At 35.7% G+C, this 12,816-nt stretch overlaps 1 protein-coding gene across 1 annotated transcript in view; it reads left to right on the top strand.

The window, feature by feature from the left end:
- Positions 1-12,816, top strand: part of LOC134843729 (protein virilizer homolog) — a 550,828-nt gene that overhangs the window by 520,354 nt on the left and 17,658 nt on the right. Inside the window, exons 22-23 of the mRNA XM_063859975.1 lie at positions 4,481-4,704; positions 10,020-10,155. Of these exons, the coding sequence (XP_063716045.1) occupies positions 4,481-4,704; positions 10,020-10,155 (360 nt within the window). The remainder of the gene's footprint in view (positions 1-4,480; positions 4,705-10,019; positions 10,156-12,816) is intronic.

Raw genomic sequence — 12,816 nt, 5'->3', positions numbered from 1 at the left:
TCACAACTGGCCGGAGACAAGCTCCCTAGATGTGATACCTTGTATTTGAGTCAAAGTCTTTTTGCAGCAATAGAGGCGCAATTTGCCGCCATTTCTTCTGACCGATTATGCACGCTTTGCGTCACGTAAAATGGTCACATTTGAAATACTACTTACCACTACTGATGAGTTTTGGGTCCTTTTTTCTGTTGTGGAGGGGTTAGACGTTCGGAAAGAGCATAAGCATCGATTTATCTGGATAGCTTGACAGTTTCCAGAATTCAGGAGGGCATTCTGAATAGCATTCAATCTATTCAATGGAAGATTATATGTTTCGACATGCAAGATCAAGGCACTCTGTGCGGTCAGAGCTCTAAGTATTCAGGTCTCGTATTCAACATTGGATGAAGCGGTTTTAGGTCTTGCTGCTAGTGTTTTCACAGGGACAGAAACTCGATCTGTTGGTTTAAGCGCGTAGTGATTTTCTCTTCATTGAACAGGGCCAATCATCTAAGCCGTGACCGCAATTGTAGGTTGTCCAGATCAACAAGACCTGTCGTTTTAATTACTGCTTCGCTAGAAGCCATGTCTCAAAGTAACCCCTGTAATCATACGCTGAGCGTTCTGATCAACCCTCTTAAGAGGGCTGGATTTTGTTTTGGTCTGGGCCATCGGCTCAGAGCAGTTCATCACAACTGGCCGAAGACAAGCTCCGTAGATGTGACACCTTGTATTTGAGTCAAAATCTTTTTGCAGCAATAGAGGCGCAATTTGCTGCCCTTTCTTCTGACCGATTATGCACGTATTGCGTCACCTCTACCGAAAATCATGTCACCCAGTTAGCAATTTCCTTGACATTATACAGTGTTTCATATTGATTGATCCGTAGAGTAGCATTTATTCAGAATCGCAGCGTATTGAATTGACGCCGACTCCTTTCAAGCAACAAGCGCATGTATACTTTCTAGTCTTTTGAGGAATATACTTGTGGGCTGAAATCAAATGCTTTGCTTTATTAGGTTTAATTTCTGAACCGCATTTTTTGTTACCTTGTTTCAAACTGGGTTTCTTAGCCTCTTCTCTTAGTCTCTCTTTCTAAGTTTCTCTTAGCCTCTTCTATTTTTTTATATAAATAACACAGGGCTAAGTGCCGATCCTTAATGTACGCCTACCTCAATTTCAAAGTAATCACTGCATCCATGGAGCCGGTCAACTCTGTAACCCTAGCCGAAAACCATAGTTCGCCGGCCACAAGGATGCAGTGAGTACTTCGAATTTGTAATCCACGAGCATCAAGGATCAGCACCAAGGACAATTTGTCTGTACACCGAGTCGAAAACAAGACATAATCAGTCGCACCAGATTTTTGGGAACTCTGTTTGGCTCTGAGAACATGGGCTCCGTTTTCTGGGAACGCGGTCGATGGCTTTTTTTGACATCAACACATGACGCAGGGGTTTTTCCGCAAATATTTTCTTCAATTACCACCCATAAAGTCAAATTGCATGTTTATTTTATTCAATTGTCTCAGACTTCTTTCTAGTAGTTTTGGAAGTTTTTGATGCAAGTTTCAGTAGTCATTGGATGCCTCTGTAGGATTCACTTCTAATCGATCCCCTTTTCCTTTGTAAACATCAACAGTTTCACTTTCGCTCCATTTGGAAGTGATAAGACCAGACTTTCTTAAGGACTCCATAAAGTCCAGCAAGTCCGCATTCCCCGGCATTTTTTATGTCCTGTTAGCCCTGTTGGTACTAGACTTTTTTTGTTTTTCTGTACCAGTGTCACTCTCAGTGCCAGTGTCACTTACGAAGTTAGCCCTCTGAATCCTGGACTTTTTTCTCTGCCAATTCATTTTCTGGATAGTAGTTTCCTCCAGTGAGCCAGCGGCGGGTGGGCTTATCTTTTGTTTTAAACGTATTGGTCTCATTCAAAAGATTTCAGATGTAACTTTACCACTGTGAGAGAATATCCCAGTCACAATTCAGGAGTCTTCCTTCACATTTTTTGGATTTTGCTACAACCACATCTTTTTGATCGTTTTTTTTTTGCCTGGTCATGAGGAACATTGTATGTCGTGTCTCCGTTTTTGAGAGATCTTGAAAACATTTCTGGCTGCGTTTTATAAGTCAAAGTAGTTGGCTGTTTCACTACTGTGTTCTGTCTCCAATATATCACCCGGTCTTCTTCATATCCAGACTTCTTCCACTTTTTGAACAAATATCTTTTCTTACTAAGTCTTTGCCTATATTTTCATTCCACCACGATGTTTCTCTTTTTCACGCTGTTTTTGTGGTTGCTTAGCCACATAGTTTTTCGCATCTTCTAGAAGGGTTCATTTTAATTTTTCCTGGTTTGCTTGTATTTGGCTTGTTCTAATTTCTTTTTTATTGCTTCTTTGTTTTTGGTGTGGTTTTCGCTTTTTTAATTTCCACTATTTTAATTTTCTAAATGGTTTTTATTTATGGTGGTAAGTGGGAACTTCAAGATGGAAATCGCACACAAAAGGTCTGTGTTGAGTGCCACATTCGTAGCCCTTGACGAACACACAGTTGAAATTAGCTTATCAAAGTTTTGAGGGGCATCACAATTTTTTAAATAGTATAAATTTTCTTACCAGAAACCGTTGGCCATAAATTCAAGTTTTGCCAAAAGAAATCATTACAAAAATATCAAACTCGGAAGTGTAACTGAAGGCTCCTATAAATGATAGTTTTTCTTGGAAACCCTTCAATGTTACTATTCAATCAAAACTAGGAGTATTTGATGTTCAGTTTTTTTCTAAATAATTTCATAGTATTTTTTGTATAGACAGTAAGAATTTAGAGAAAGAGTCTCTAGTTTCTATTCATCATAACTAAAATATTTCTAATTTCCATTACCAATTGTTGTGAACATTTGCTGTGATCGCTTTTTAAATGATTCCTATTAACAGTGTATTCTATCTTTTTGAAAGTGAATTTTGGGCATATTAAACATTTGATTGGAAATTTAGTGTATTATTGGAAATCTACGAAGTTTATAAAGAGTTGATGAACGTGAAAACTCTTTAATAGGTCATGGTGATTTTTTTTTCAGGAAAAGTTGCTCACGCTCAAATTTGATTTTTTTTGTGGTTTGATTTTTATTTTCTGTAAGTTCAGTTCATTTCATCTCAGTTCAGTTCAGTTCATTTCAGCTGAAAAGAATGCAAACGCCTCTATCCAATAGCAAAAAATGGAACGTAACGAACAACTTGATCGACTTCTAATTTCGAAAGTGGATTGTTATTTTCAGATTTCCTGTCAAAATAGAAACTACCTTTTGATCCATTTTTTTTTTCAAATTGTTAGTTCTATCAAAAAAGTGTCAATCATTTTTAAAGAGTAATGAACGTAGTGAAGACTCTTACATAGTTCTGGCTGATTTTTTTTTGTTTCAGGAAAAAGTCTTAAAGTTTCTTCACGCTCAATTTCGATTTTTCGCGGTGTAACTTGTGATTTCTTTTTAAGTTCAGTGCATTTCTACTGTTAAAAGGAAGGCAAACTCGACTATCTAACAGCAAAGTTGTAAAGGTCTGAAAAAATCTCTTTAAGTTCAGTGCATTTCTACTGTTGAAAGGAAGGCAAACTCCACTACCTAACAGCAAAATTGTTAATGTCACGAAAAACGTGAGCGACTTCTAATTTTGAAAATGGAAATTAATTATCAGATTTCTCAGCGAAATAAAAGTTTTACCGTTTGATCCATTTTTTTAAGTTAGGTTAATTTTATTAAAAAGTGTCCATCGTAAATTGTTTTACAAATTCAAAGAGCTTTAAGGCCATCTAATTGTTTACTCGAGATTCAAAAGTTGCAAAAGTCGTTTTTTTTTTAGTTTCCTTGTGTTCATTACTCTTCTCCAACTGTCAGTTGACTATGTCATTGAATTTCCAAGATTTTTAAGGACAGGTGGTTTGACCGCGAAAATTAAAACTTCGTTTTTTTTTCAAAAATAGTTGTTTTTTTTTCTGTTTCCTTTTTTTCCTGTTTCCTTTCGTTCATTGCTTTATGTAGGTCGTGTTTATTTTAAGAAAAAATTCGAATACACTCATGTTAGATTTTTCTGTGGTTTGTTTTTCGTTATCTTTTGAAGTTCAATTTAAATTCGTTTGTTTAAATTCGTTTGTTAACGTGAATTAGCTTGTTTCAAAATTTGGCTTTTAATCTTCAGAATTCCTACTGGAAGGAAACAAGACATATTGACCCAGGTTTCCTCTTAGATTATTTTATGAGTATTACGTGTCAATAATAAGAGAGGATTGTAGATTCAGAGATGTGTTTTTTGGTCGAAATTCAAATGTTGAAAATTGTTCAAATAGTTTTTTTCGGTTTCTTTGTCTCTTGGCTTTGTTTTCGAGCAGCTAATCAGATGGGAATAGCTACAACTACTTTAAGGGTCAATTTTTGAACATATTTGGCTATATCTGAATACATTGTTCTGCAATTGGGAACACTAGCCTTGAGGTTGACAATGTTTAAGGTTCCGATTGGGCTGACTGAGATGTGCAAAGATGCCTTACGTGACTTCGACCCAGTGGCCGAGTACAGGAGAGAGAAGGAGATAGAGGGGGCTAAGTTGAGGAAGAAGTACAAGCACAGGAGGAGGTATGACCCCCTCATCGCCAGGGGATTCAAGAGCAAGAAGCTTGTGAGGAGACCCAACTATTTGGCCAAGGAAAAAGGCGTCGACTTCGGCCCTAAGAGGTTGGTACTATTTCTATCGGTTCAAGTGTGTATGCAAGCTAAAATTAATGTAGCGCCAAAACCTGTCTCCACTGTATATGTGTGTGCAAATATGTGCGCGGTCTCTAGGTGGCGATCATGGGGGTGAGTTTGGGTTCTCGTCAAGTTCTACGTGCACCTTCTTTGAAGTTAGTTTTGACTTAAAGCATTATTGTCTTTCTGCCTTCCATTATGGGCACAATTAGACACTTTATGGCGTCATTTGCGGCCAGTCTGTCCTGAGGACATGATCCCATCTCGATTTCAGCCTCTGATTTCTTTCTGCTTCAGCCAGGATGCCAATGTGTGTGGTTTTAAAACGCTGACATTTCGCCAGGAGCTTTCCTCGCTTGTATATGTTCCTTATATGTGGGAAGAGGGATCTAACTGGCTGCATAGTTGAGTTTGGCTTCTAGTCAAGACTGTTGCGTTGGGGATTTTCCAAGTTTCGAAAGCGTGAACTCCTCCTTGACAGCCATAACTGCCGTATAGTTTTTTTTACCCGTTGCTTTTATTCCTCTGGTGGACACTGTTAGTACGCGGATTATCTGGAATATTGCTTCCAGCTTATTTTGCGCTGTAGAATTTTGTTGCGTGAAGCGTATCTGAGAGCATCTCGACGCCAAGGATTGTTAGAAGGGGGTTAGTAGTTTTTGAAATTGGGTATCAGGAAGTGATACCGGTGGTACCAGATCACAACCCGTAATATTTTTTTTTGCTCGCAGAGACTAATGATAACAAACAAAAGCTAAGCTCGAAAGAATATTCTGAGTCTGGCTCGATGAGAACTTAATTTTTTGCGAATCTTATCATGCCAATTGCCACGCAGCTATCAAACAATGAAACTGTGAAACTACTTTTTCCGCGCAAGCGATGGAACAAAAGTTTTAAAATGTTTTGTTGTTACTGATAATAAAACTTTGATCGGTTCAACAATTGCTCCAAAGTTGTAAGGCTGTCTAGTTCTATAGCCTAAATAAATACCTTCACAAAAAGTTTGGCGGCTTTAAATCACACAAAGAGGCGAAGTTGCACTTGGCAAAAAAAAGAGAAGCTATCAACAAGATATGAAGTTTTTCATTGCTTGAGCAGTTTGCTTCAAAGTAGTTTGACGAGTGGTTTAAGTTTTCAAATTTGTTTTAAAATACTCTAAAAAGTTTGCATTAACATGCTTAAAAACTGATTATTTTTGTGACCCTTTTTCATTGACTGATTGCTCGAGTTGCTTTGTTAAGTGATGAATGTAGTGTTTACTCTTATATGGTCTTGTTATTTTACTTTTGTCATGAAATCTTAAAATTTGTTCGCGCTCAATTTTGATTTTTGCGGCTTGACTTTTGGTCTTTTTAAGTTCACTTTATAGCTTTTGTTAAAAAAAAGGCAAACTCCACTATCGAATAGCGAAAGTGTAAAGGTCATGAAAAACGTTGACAACTTCTAATTTTCAAAATGGAGTTTAACTATCAGTTTTCTCAGCGAAATAAAAATCTTCCTTATTAATCCACTTTTTACACTAGCGATCAGCGCATTGTTTTATTACAAACCTTCTTTTTTTCTAACCTAACTCGCAAATAAAAGTGTATTGGTTGTTGGATCTATAGGTTGCAGGATGGGATATCAGACGTAGCCGGATTTTGAATAATTCGAGGCTTATTTCTAAATTTTCTTTTTGCACTTAATACAACTGCTTTTTGTTCTGTTCTCGCCAGTGTTTGCGAAGCGAAGCTTCGCTTCTGTGTCTCAAATTGGGTTAATTTTATCATAAAAACCAATCATAAATAGTTTGTGAATGTGACAGAGCTTTAAGGGCATTTTTTCTTGATTTATTTTTGAAAAACCTTTCAAATATTTTTTTTCTGTGTCCTTGCGTGCATTGCTCTTTTCCAACTGTCTTTGTGGTGTATCTGTCGTTGTTGTTCCTATCGAAATTGTGTTGATGCTTCTTATAGTTTCGCTTTTTGAATCCAGTGCATGAAAATCCATAGTTTTTGGTGTTTTGATGCATTCTTTAATTTTATTCATTATTTTGAGGTATCAAGATCTTTCTCAATGTCAATATAAATAAAACTAACGGTATTTAGCTCTGCCTTGCTTAGTATGTTAGTCTTCCATCACAGGCGCATCAAAAATTATTTTATTCGACTCAAAGAAATCTATAATGTTCTTTTTACCTTACCTGATTGAAAAAAGGATTTATACATACTTAGGGTAGGCGTTTGTGGTTAGAGATAGGGTTAGGGTCGAACTCTTACTAACACAATTAGTTGTAGATGAAAATCATAAGTTTGGGTCAAAAAGCCACCGTAATTTGAAAGGCAATAGCGTGTTCAGGGACACATGTTGAGAAAAGGGTTAATCAATGATAGCGCTCCAAACTTTTGAAAGCTCTAGCTAAAACTAATTTGACGTCAGCTAGAAGATACTGAGCAGATTGTAGTAGCAAATTACACAGTTGTTTAATTGCATAATTTTTTGATGGAAAAAAAACAAAATATTTGGATGCTCAATGTATAACCTCAAATTCATATCAAGTTTTGAGTTTGTATCCATAACTTGTCTTAGTTTGTCTTCTGGCTTTCCCAATTAAATTTGCTCTAATTTGATTAACTGCTCCCTTAAAAGTCGCAAATATTTTTCAGCTGCTTTCTTCGATAGTCGTTCTGTTTTGTCGTATAAAATCACACATAAATAACCGTTTGTTTTCCCCCTGTTTTTAGGTCCGCTTTGATGAATTTTTTCAAAAAATCAGTTTGCACAGATAAGTTAATAAGACGTACTAAACGTTTTTTAGAAGCCTCGAAAATTGTTTCCTTTTTACTATACAAATTGGTATATGCAAGTCTTAGAAATGACTGTAGCAAAATTAATGGGCATATTTGGCTTTCATCAGTGTTCTCGCTTTTCAAGATCCTTAGCCATTTCAACTTTTCAGCTCTTTCAAACTTTTCTATAAAATCAAAGCTTTTGTCATAGCTTTCAGACGTTTTTTCAGTCTCATGTAGACACAGAAAATGGAAATGTCGAAACTTTCAAGCAATTTTCATTATTTTAGAATTTTTTGTGTTTCGTTATTTTTCTTTGTCTTTTACCTTCATTTGGCTTCAAGTAATTTTTCATTCTTATTTCGTTCAAATTGATCATTAGTTTTTGCCTAAATTTTTGCACTTGACGAATTTTCCTTTCTTCGAGATTCAGCAATAAAACATGCATTTTTGAAGGAAATCGTTCACTGCCGCCAACAGTTAAGCTACGCTGCCAAAATCTTGTGCTCTCCTATATACCATATAGTTTGGTTGCATATAATAGGTATATAACGTCATTTTACATGTAATCAAGCCAATACCCTCAAATTTTAGAAGGGAAAAAATGCACCAACAAAAACTTAATTCCATTCCCGTTTCCATAAAGTGGCTGGAAAATTACCAATTTTAACCCCCCTTAAAACATGTGTGCCCGAAAAAGTAGGTGCAACGGCATACCGAAAAAAGCAACGGCACACCGAAAATTTTTTTTAATTTCCAGGAAAAGTCTTAAAGTCTCTACTAACTACAGATGTGCATTCATACGCACTGGTGCATTTTTGAATACACTTAGGTTGAAATACACTTTTTGAGTTCAATTGAAATTCGTCTGCTGAAGTAGCACTCTCCAAATACGAACGTGGAAATGGCGCGAAAAAACGGGAACGATTTGCAGTTTCGAAAGTGGAAATCAATTTTTAGATTTCTAGCGGAATAAAAACTTTACCTCTTGATCCAGGTTTCTCTAGTTGGGGGTCATATTATCAGAAAAGCGCCAATCATAAATTGTTCTAGAAATGCAAAGAGCTTAAATGGCATTTTTTTCTTTGAAATACGAATCATGAGATTTTTTCAAGAAAGTCAGTGATTTTTTTATGCGTTCATTACTCTTATGCGTTCATTTTTCTTCGTCTTTGTGTTATTTTTGATAGCTTATTTTGCAGCGCTCTAGGATTGTTTGAGGTCGATCAAAAAGTTGATCAAATTCCGTATCATCAGTCGTGGCGTTGTGTAGCTCTTGATCAGCAATAAATGATTGAGCCTAGCAAAGCTGAACGTTTCATCGCTCTTCTGATTTTGTTTCCGCTCTTCTGATTTTGTTTCGAATCAGATGGGAAAGCGTTGTATTGCTTATCTCACAGTTTTATCTTACTTGTTGATTTCTTTTAGCATGTTAATGATTATTCTTAGCTCATCAGCTAAGAATAATCATTAACATGCTAAAAGAAATCAACAGGTAAGATAAAACTGTGAGATAAGCAATACAACGCTTTCCTATCTGATTCGAAACAATCCTGATGATTTTGAGGCGAAGCAGAATGAATACCTCGCAATAGCTGGAAAGCGACTATTTCAAATCAAAATTGAGGTAGAAATGATTTGATTACACTTGCGATCAGCTAAGTGTAGTGTTACGAACCTTAGTTTTTTTTTTACTTAACTTGCATATAAAAGTGTTCATTTAAATGTGTTCACTATTTGGAAATTTCACTGTAGTAATGGTTATTGTGTTAGAATCTGTTTTCTGCTTTACTTGTGGCTTGTGTTTGATGCAAATTAAGCGTCCATGGCTGAGTGGTTAGTGTGTGATACTCTAAATCTAGCTGGTTCGAATCTCAGACAATGCCGAATTTTTACTAACTCGAGGTTTATTTCTCTTTTTATTGCACTTTATAGAGCTGCTTTTGTCGTTTTCTCGCAAGTGTTTGTATAGCGAAGCTTCGCCTCGCCCTGTGTTGATTTATGGGAAAATCAACATGCGTCTTTCATCTTATTTTTTATGGGAACTAACAATTGAATCATCATGTCAAAAAATACTTTGTTGCTCCAACATCAAATAATTTTTTTTCGATTATTCAATTTTTGTTTTATGTTTGTTTGGCATTGATTTTTATTATTACTATTCATTATTAGTTCTAACAATAACAAATAAACAAACAAAAACAAATCTTGCTTTAATTTTTATAGAGATGTAAATAAATTCGAATCAAATGAATGATTTTTGATTATCAATTGTCTCAATTCCAAAGCTCCTAATGTTTGGAAAGCTAGTTATTTTTTTGAACTTTTAATGTCTTCTATGTATCTTTTAAAAGAATTTCCGTTCTAAATATGCATTGGTTTTGTGTAGTTGGAATTGAATGCAGGTAAGTGGGAGGAACAGAGGTTTGTAGAGAAAAAGAGAAAAAAGTGTCTAATGAGGGAAGGAGTGGTTATGATTCGCAATCTGATCTGATCTGATCTGATCTGATCTGATCTGATGTGATGTGATTGTAGGAGTGACGATGTGTTCCGGATGCGGAAGCAGAACACCAGTCGGCCTCCCTCCATGCACGTGGACGACTTCATGCTGCTGGAGAAGGCAGAGAATTACGAAGGGGTAGGAGGCGTGAACAGGTCTAGCAGGACCAAGGTCAGTCTAGTCCCTCTCGCTCCTCCAAGGCAGGCAGGGAGGTAGCTTGCATGCTTGTACTGGCTGATGAGAATCCAATAATGGACGAGCGATGACAAAAGCAGGATTGTTTACTCATTATAGATCGTGTTCGATCTGACAAAAGTCAAACTGGCGAACGGTAGCCACTATGAGATTAAAGCTATTAACGATGGCTATATTCTGAGCTGTTTGCGATATATTCTTAAGTCTGTTGAAAGGAGGGCTTAATGTTCCGATCATTGAAAGTGGGGAGGAACTTTGTACTTGGTATTCGGGTGTTTTCGTTTTTTTTTTTCGTTTTCCACGCAAAATCACGTACCACAAATAATCATCTGACTGGATTGAGTGAAATATCAGGATAAAGTCCTGACAGTCGTGATTAGAAACACGAAAAAAAAACGTTTCATTCGAGAAAAACCGGTTCGCAACTTTTGATTTTTCGTCTTATTTCGAGCGAAGAAAGCGAGCGAGTAGTCTTGTTTTAATTGCTCAGAAGCTTACAATAGCGGTTGCATAGGGGGGAGGGATAGTTAGCATGATCCGTATTTTTTAAAACTATGGTTGGATTATTCTGTGCTTACTGTGTGCTATTATTGCAGTTTCGACAAATGATTAGAAAGCTAGCTTCAATAGAATTCAGAAGTCAAATGATTAGAGCTACACATTTGTTCGTGCGACGTGACACAACCTCAGGCAGCGAATTGTTTTAGCCGATGTAAAATTAATAAACTAGAATAATGTTGAGGCCCCGTCTAATTTAATAAGTCTTTGACATCAAACAAGGATAATTCATTAGCGGGTAGCTTTAATCGTTTGCACTTGTTTATTCTGCTGAAAGTCCAAATAAATGTTGTCCAAAACAAGTTTCTTAAAATGTTTAATAAATGAATTTGCAATGTTTTCTGTCAACTAGAGCAGCACAAATAAGGAGCTACAGTTTTTTTGTAAATAGGCTGAAGTCTATAACGAAAAAAAAATCCGTGCGCTCTAAATTTAAAAAAATTGTATAGCGTTCTATCATGATGTAATGAAATGGTTTTTTCCAGTGACCCTCCTTCAAATCTCTGTTTTGATACCTTTTAAGCAATTAAGTTGTTATTTCAAGCATTAAGCAATTAACATTGTATAGCGTTCTATCATGATGTAATGAAATGGTTTTTTCCAGTGACCCTCCTTCAAATCTCTGTTTTGATACCTTTTAAGCAATTAAGTTGTTATTTCAAGCATTAAGCAATTAACATTGTATAGCGTTCTATCATGATGTAATGAAATGGTTTTTTCCAGTGACCCTCCTTCAAATCTCTGTTTTGATACCTTTTAAGCAATTAAGTTGTTATTTCAAGCATTAAGCAATTAACATTGTATAGCGTTCTATCATGATGTAATGAAATGGTTTTTTCCAGTGACCCTCCTTCAAATCTCTGTTTTGATACCTTTTAAGCAATTAAGTTGTTATTTCAAGCATTAAGCAATTAACATTGTATAGCGTTCTATCATGATGTAATGAAATGGTTTTTTCCAGTGACCCTCCTTCAAATCTCTGTTTTGATACCTTTTAAGCAATTAAGTTGTTATTTCAAGCATTAAGCAATTAACATTGTATAGCGTTCTATCATGATGTAATGAAATGGTTTTTTCCAGTGACCCTCCTTCAAATCTCTGTTTTGATACCTTTTAAGCAATTAAGTTGTTATTTCAAGCATTAAGCAATTAACATTGTATAGCGTTCTATCATGATGTAATGAAATGGTTTTTTCCAGTGACCCTCCTTCAAATCTCTGTTTTGATACCTTTTAAGCAATTAAGTTGTTATTTCAAGCATTAAGCAATTAACATTGTATAGCGTTCTATCATGATGTAATGAAATGGTTTTTTCCAGTGACCCTCCTTCAAATCTCTGTTTTGATACCTTTTAAGCAATTAAGTTGTTATTTCAAGCATTAAGCAATTAACATTGTATAGCGTTCTATCATGATGTAATGAAATGGTTTTTTCCAGTGACCCTCCTTCAAATCTCTGTTTTGATACCTTTTAAGCAATTAAGTTGTTATTTCAAGCATTAAGCAATTAACATTGTATAGCGTTCTATCATGATGTAATGAAATGGTTTTTTCCAGTGACCCTCCTTCAAATCTCTGTTTTGATACCTTTTAAGCAATTAAGTTGTTATTTCAAGCATTAAGCAATTAACATTGTATAGCGTTCTATCATGATGTAATGAAATGGTTTTTTCCAGTGACCCTCCTTCAAATCTCTGTTTTGATACCTTTTAAGCAATTAAGTTGTTATTTCAAGCATTAAGCAATTAACATTGTATAGCGTTCTATCATGATGTAATGAAATGGTTTTTTCCAGTGACCCTCCTTCAAATCTCTGTTTTGATACCTTTTAAGCAATTAAGTTGTTATTTCAAGCATTAAGCAATTAACATTGTATAGCGTTCTATCATGATGTAATGAAATGGTTTTTTCCAGTGACCCTCCTTCAAATCTCTGTTTTGATACCTTTTAAGCAATTAAGTTGTTATTTCAAGCATTAAGCAATTAACATTGTATAGCGTTCTATCATGATGTAATGAAATGGTTTTTTCCAGTGACCCTCCTTCAAATCTCTGTTTTGATACCTTTTAAGCAATTAAGT

Source organism: Symsagittifera roscoffensis, chromosome 4 (genome assembly GCF_963678635.1).
Source record: "Symsagittifera roscoffensis chromosome 4, txSymRosc1.1, whole genome shotgun sequence".
NCBI classification, from domain to species: Eukaryota; Metazoa; Xenacoelomorpha; order Acoela; family Convolutidae; genus Symsagittifera; species Symsagittifera roscoffensis.
This window is presented reverse-complemented; position numbering and strand designations above follow the sequence as displayed.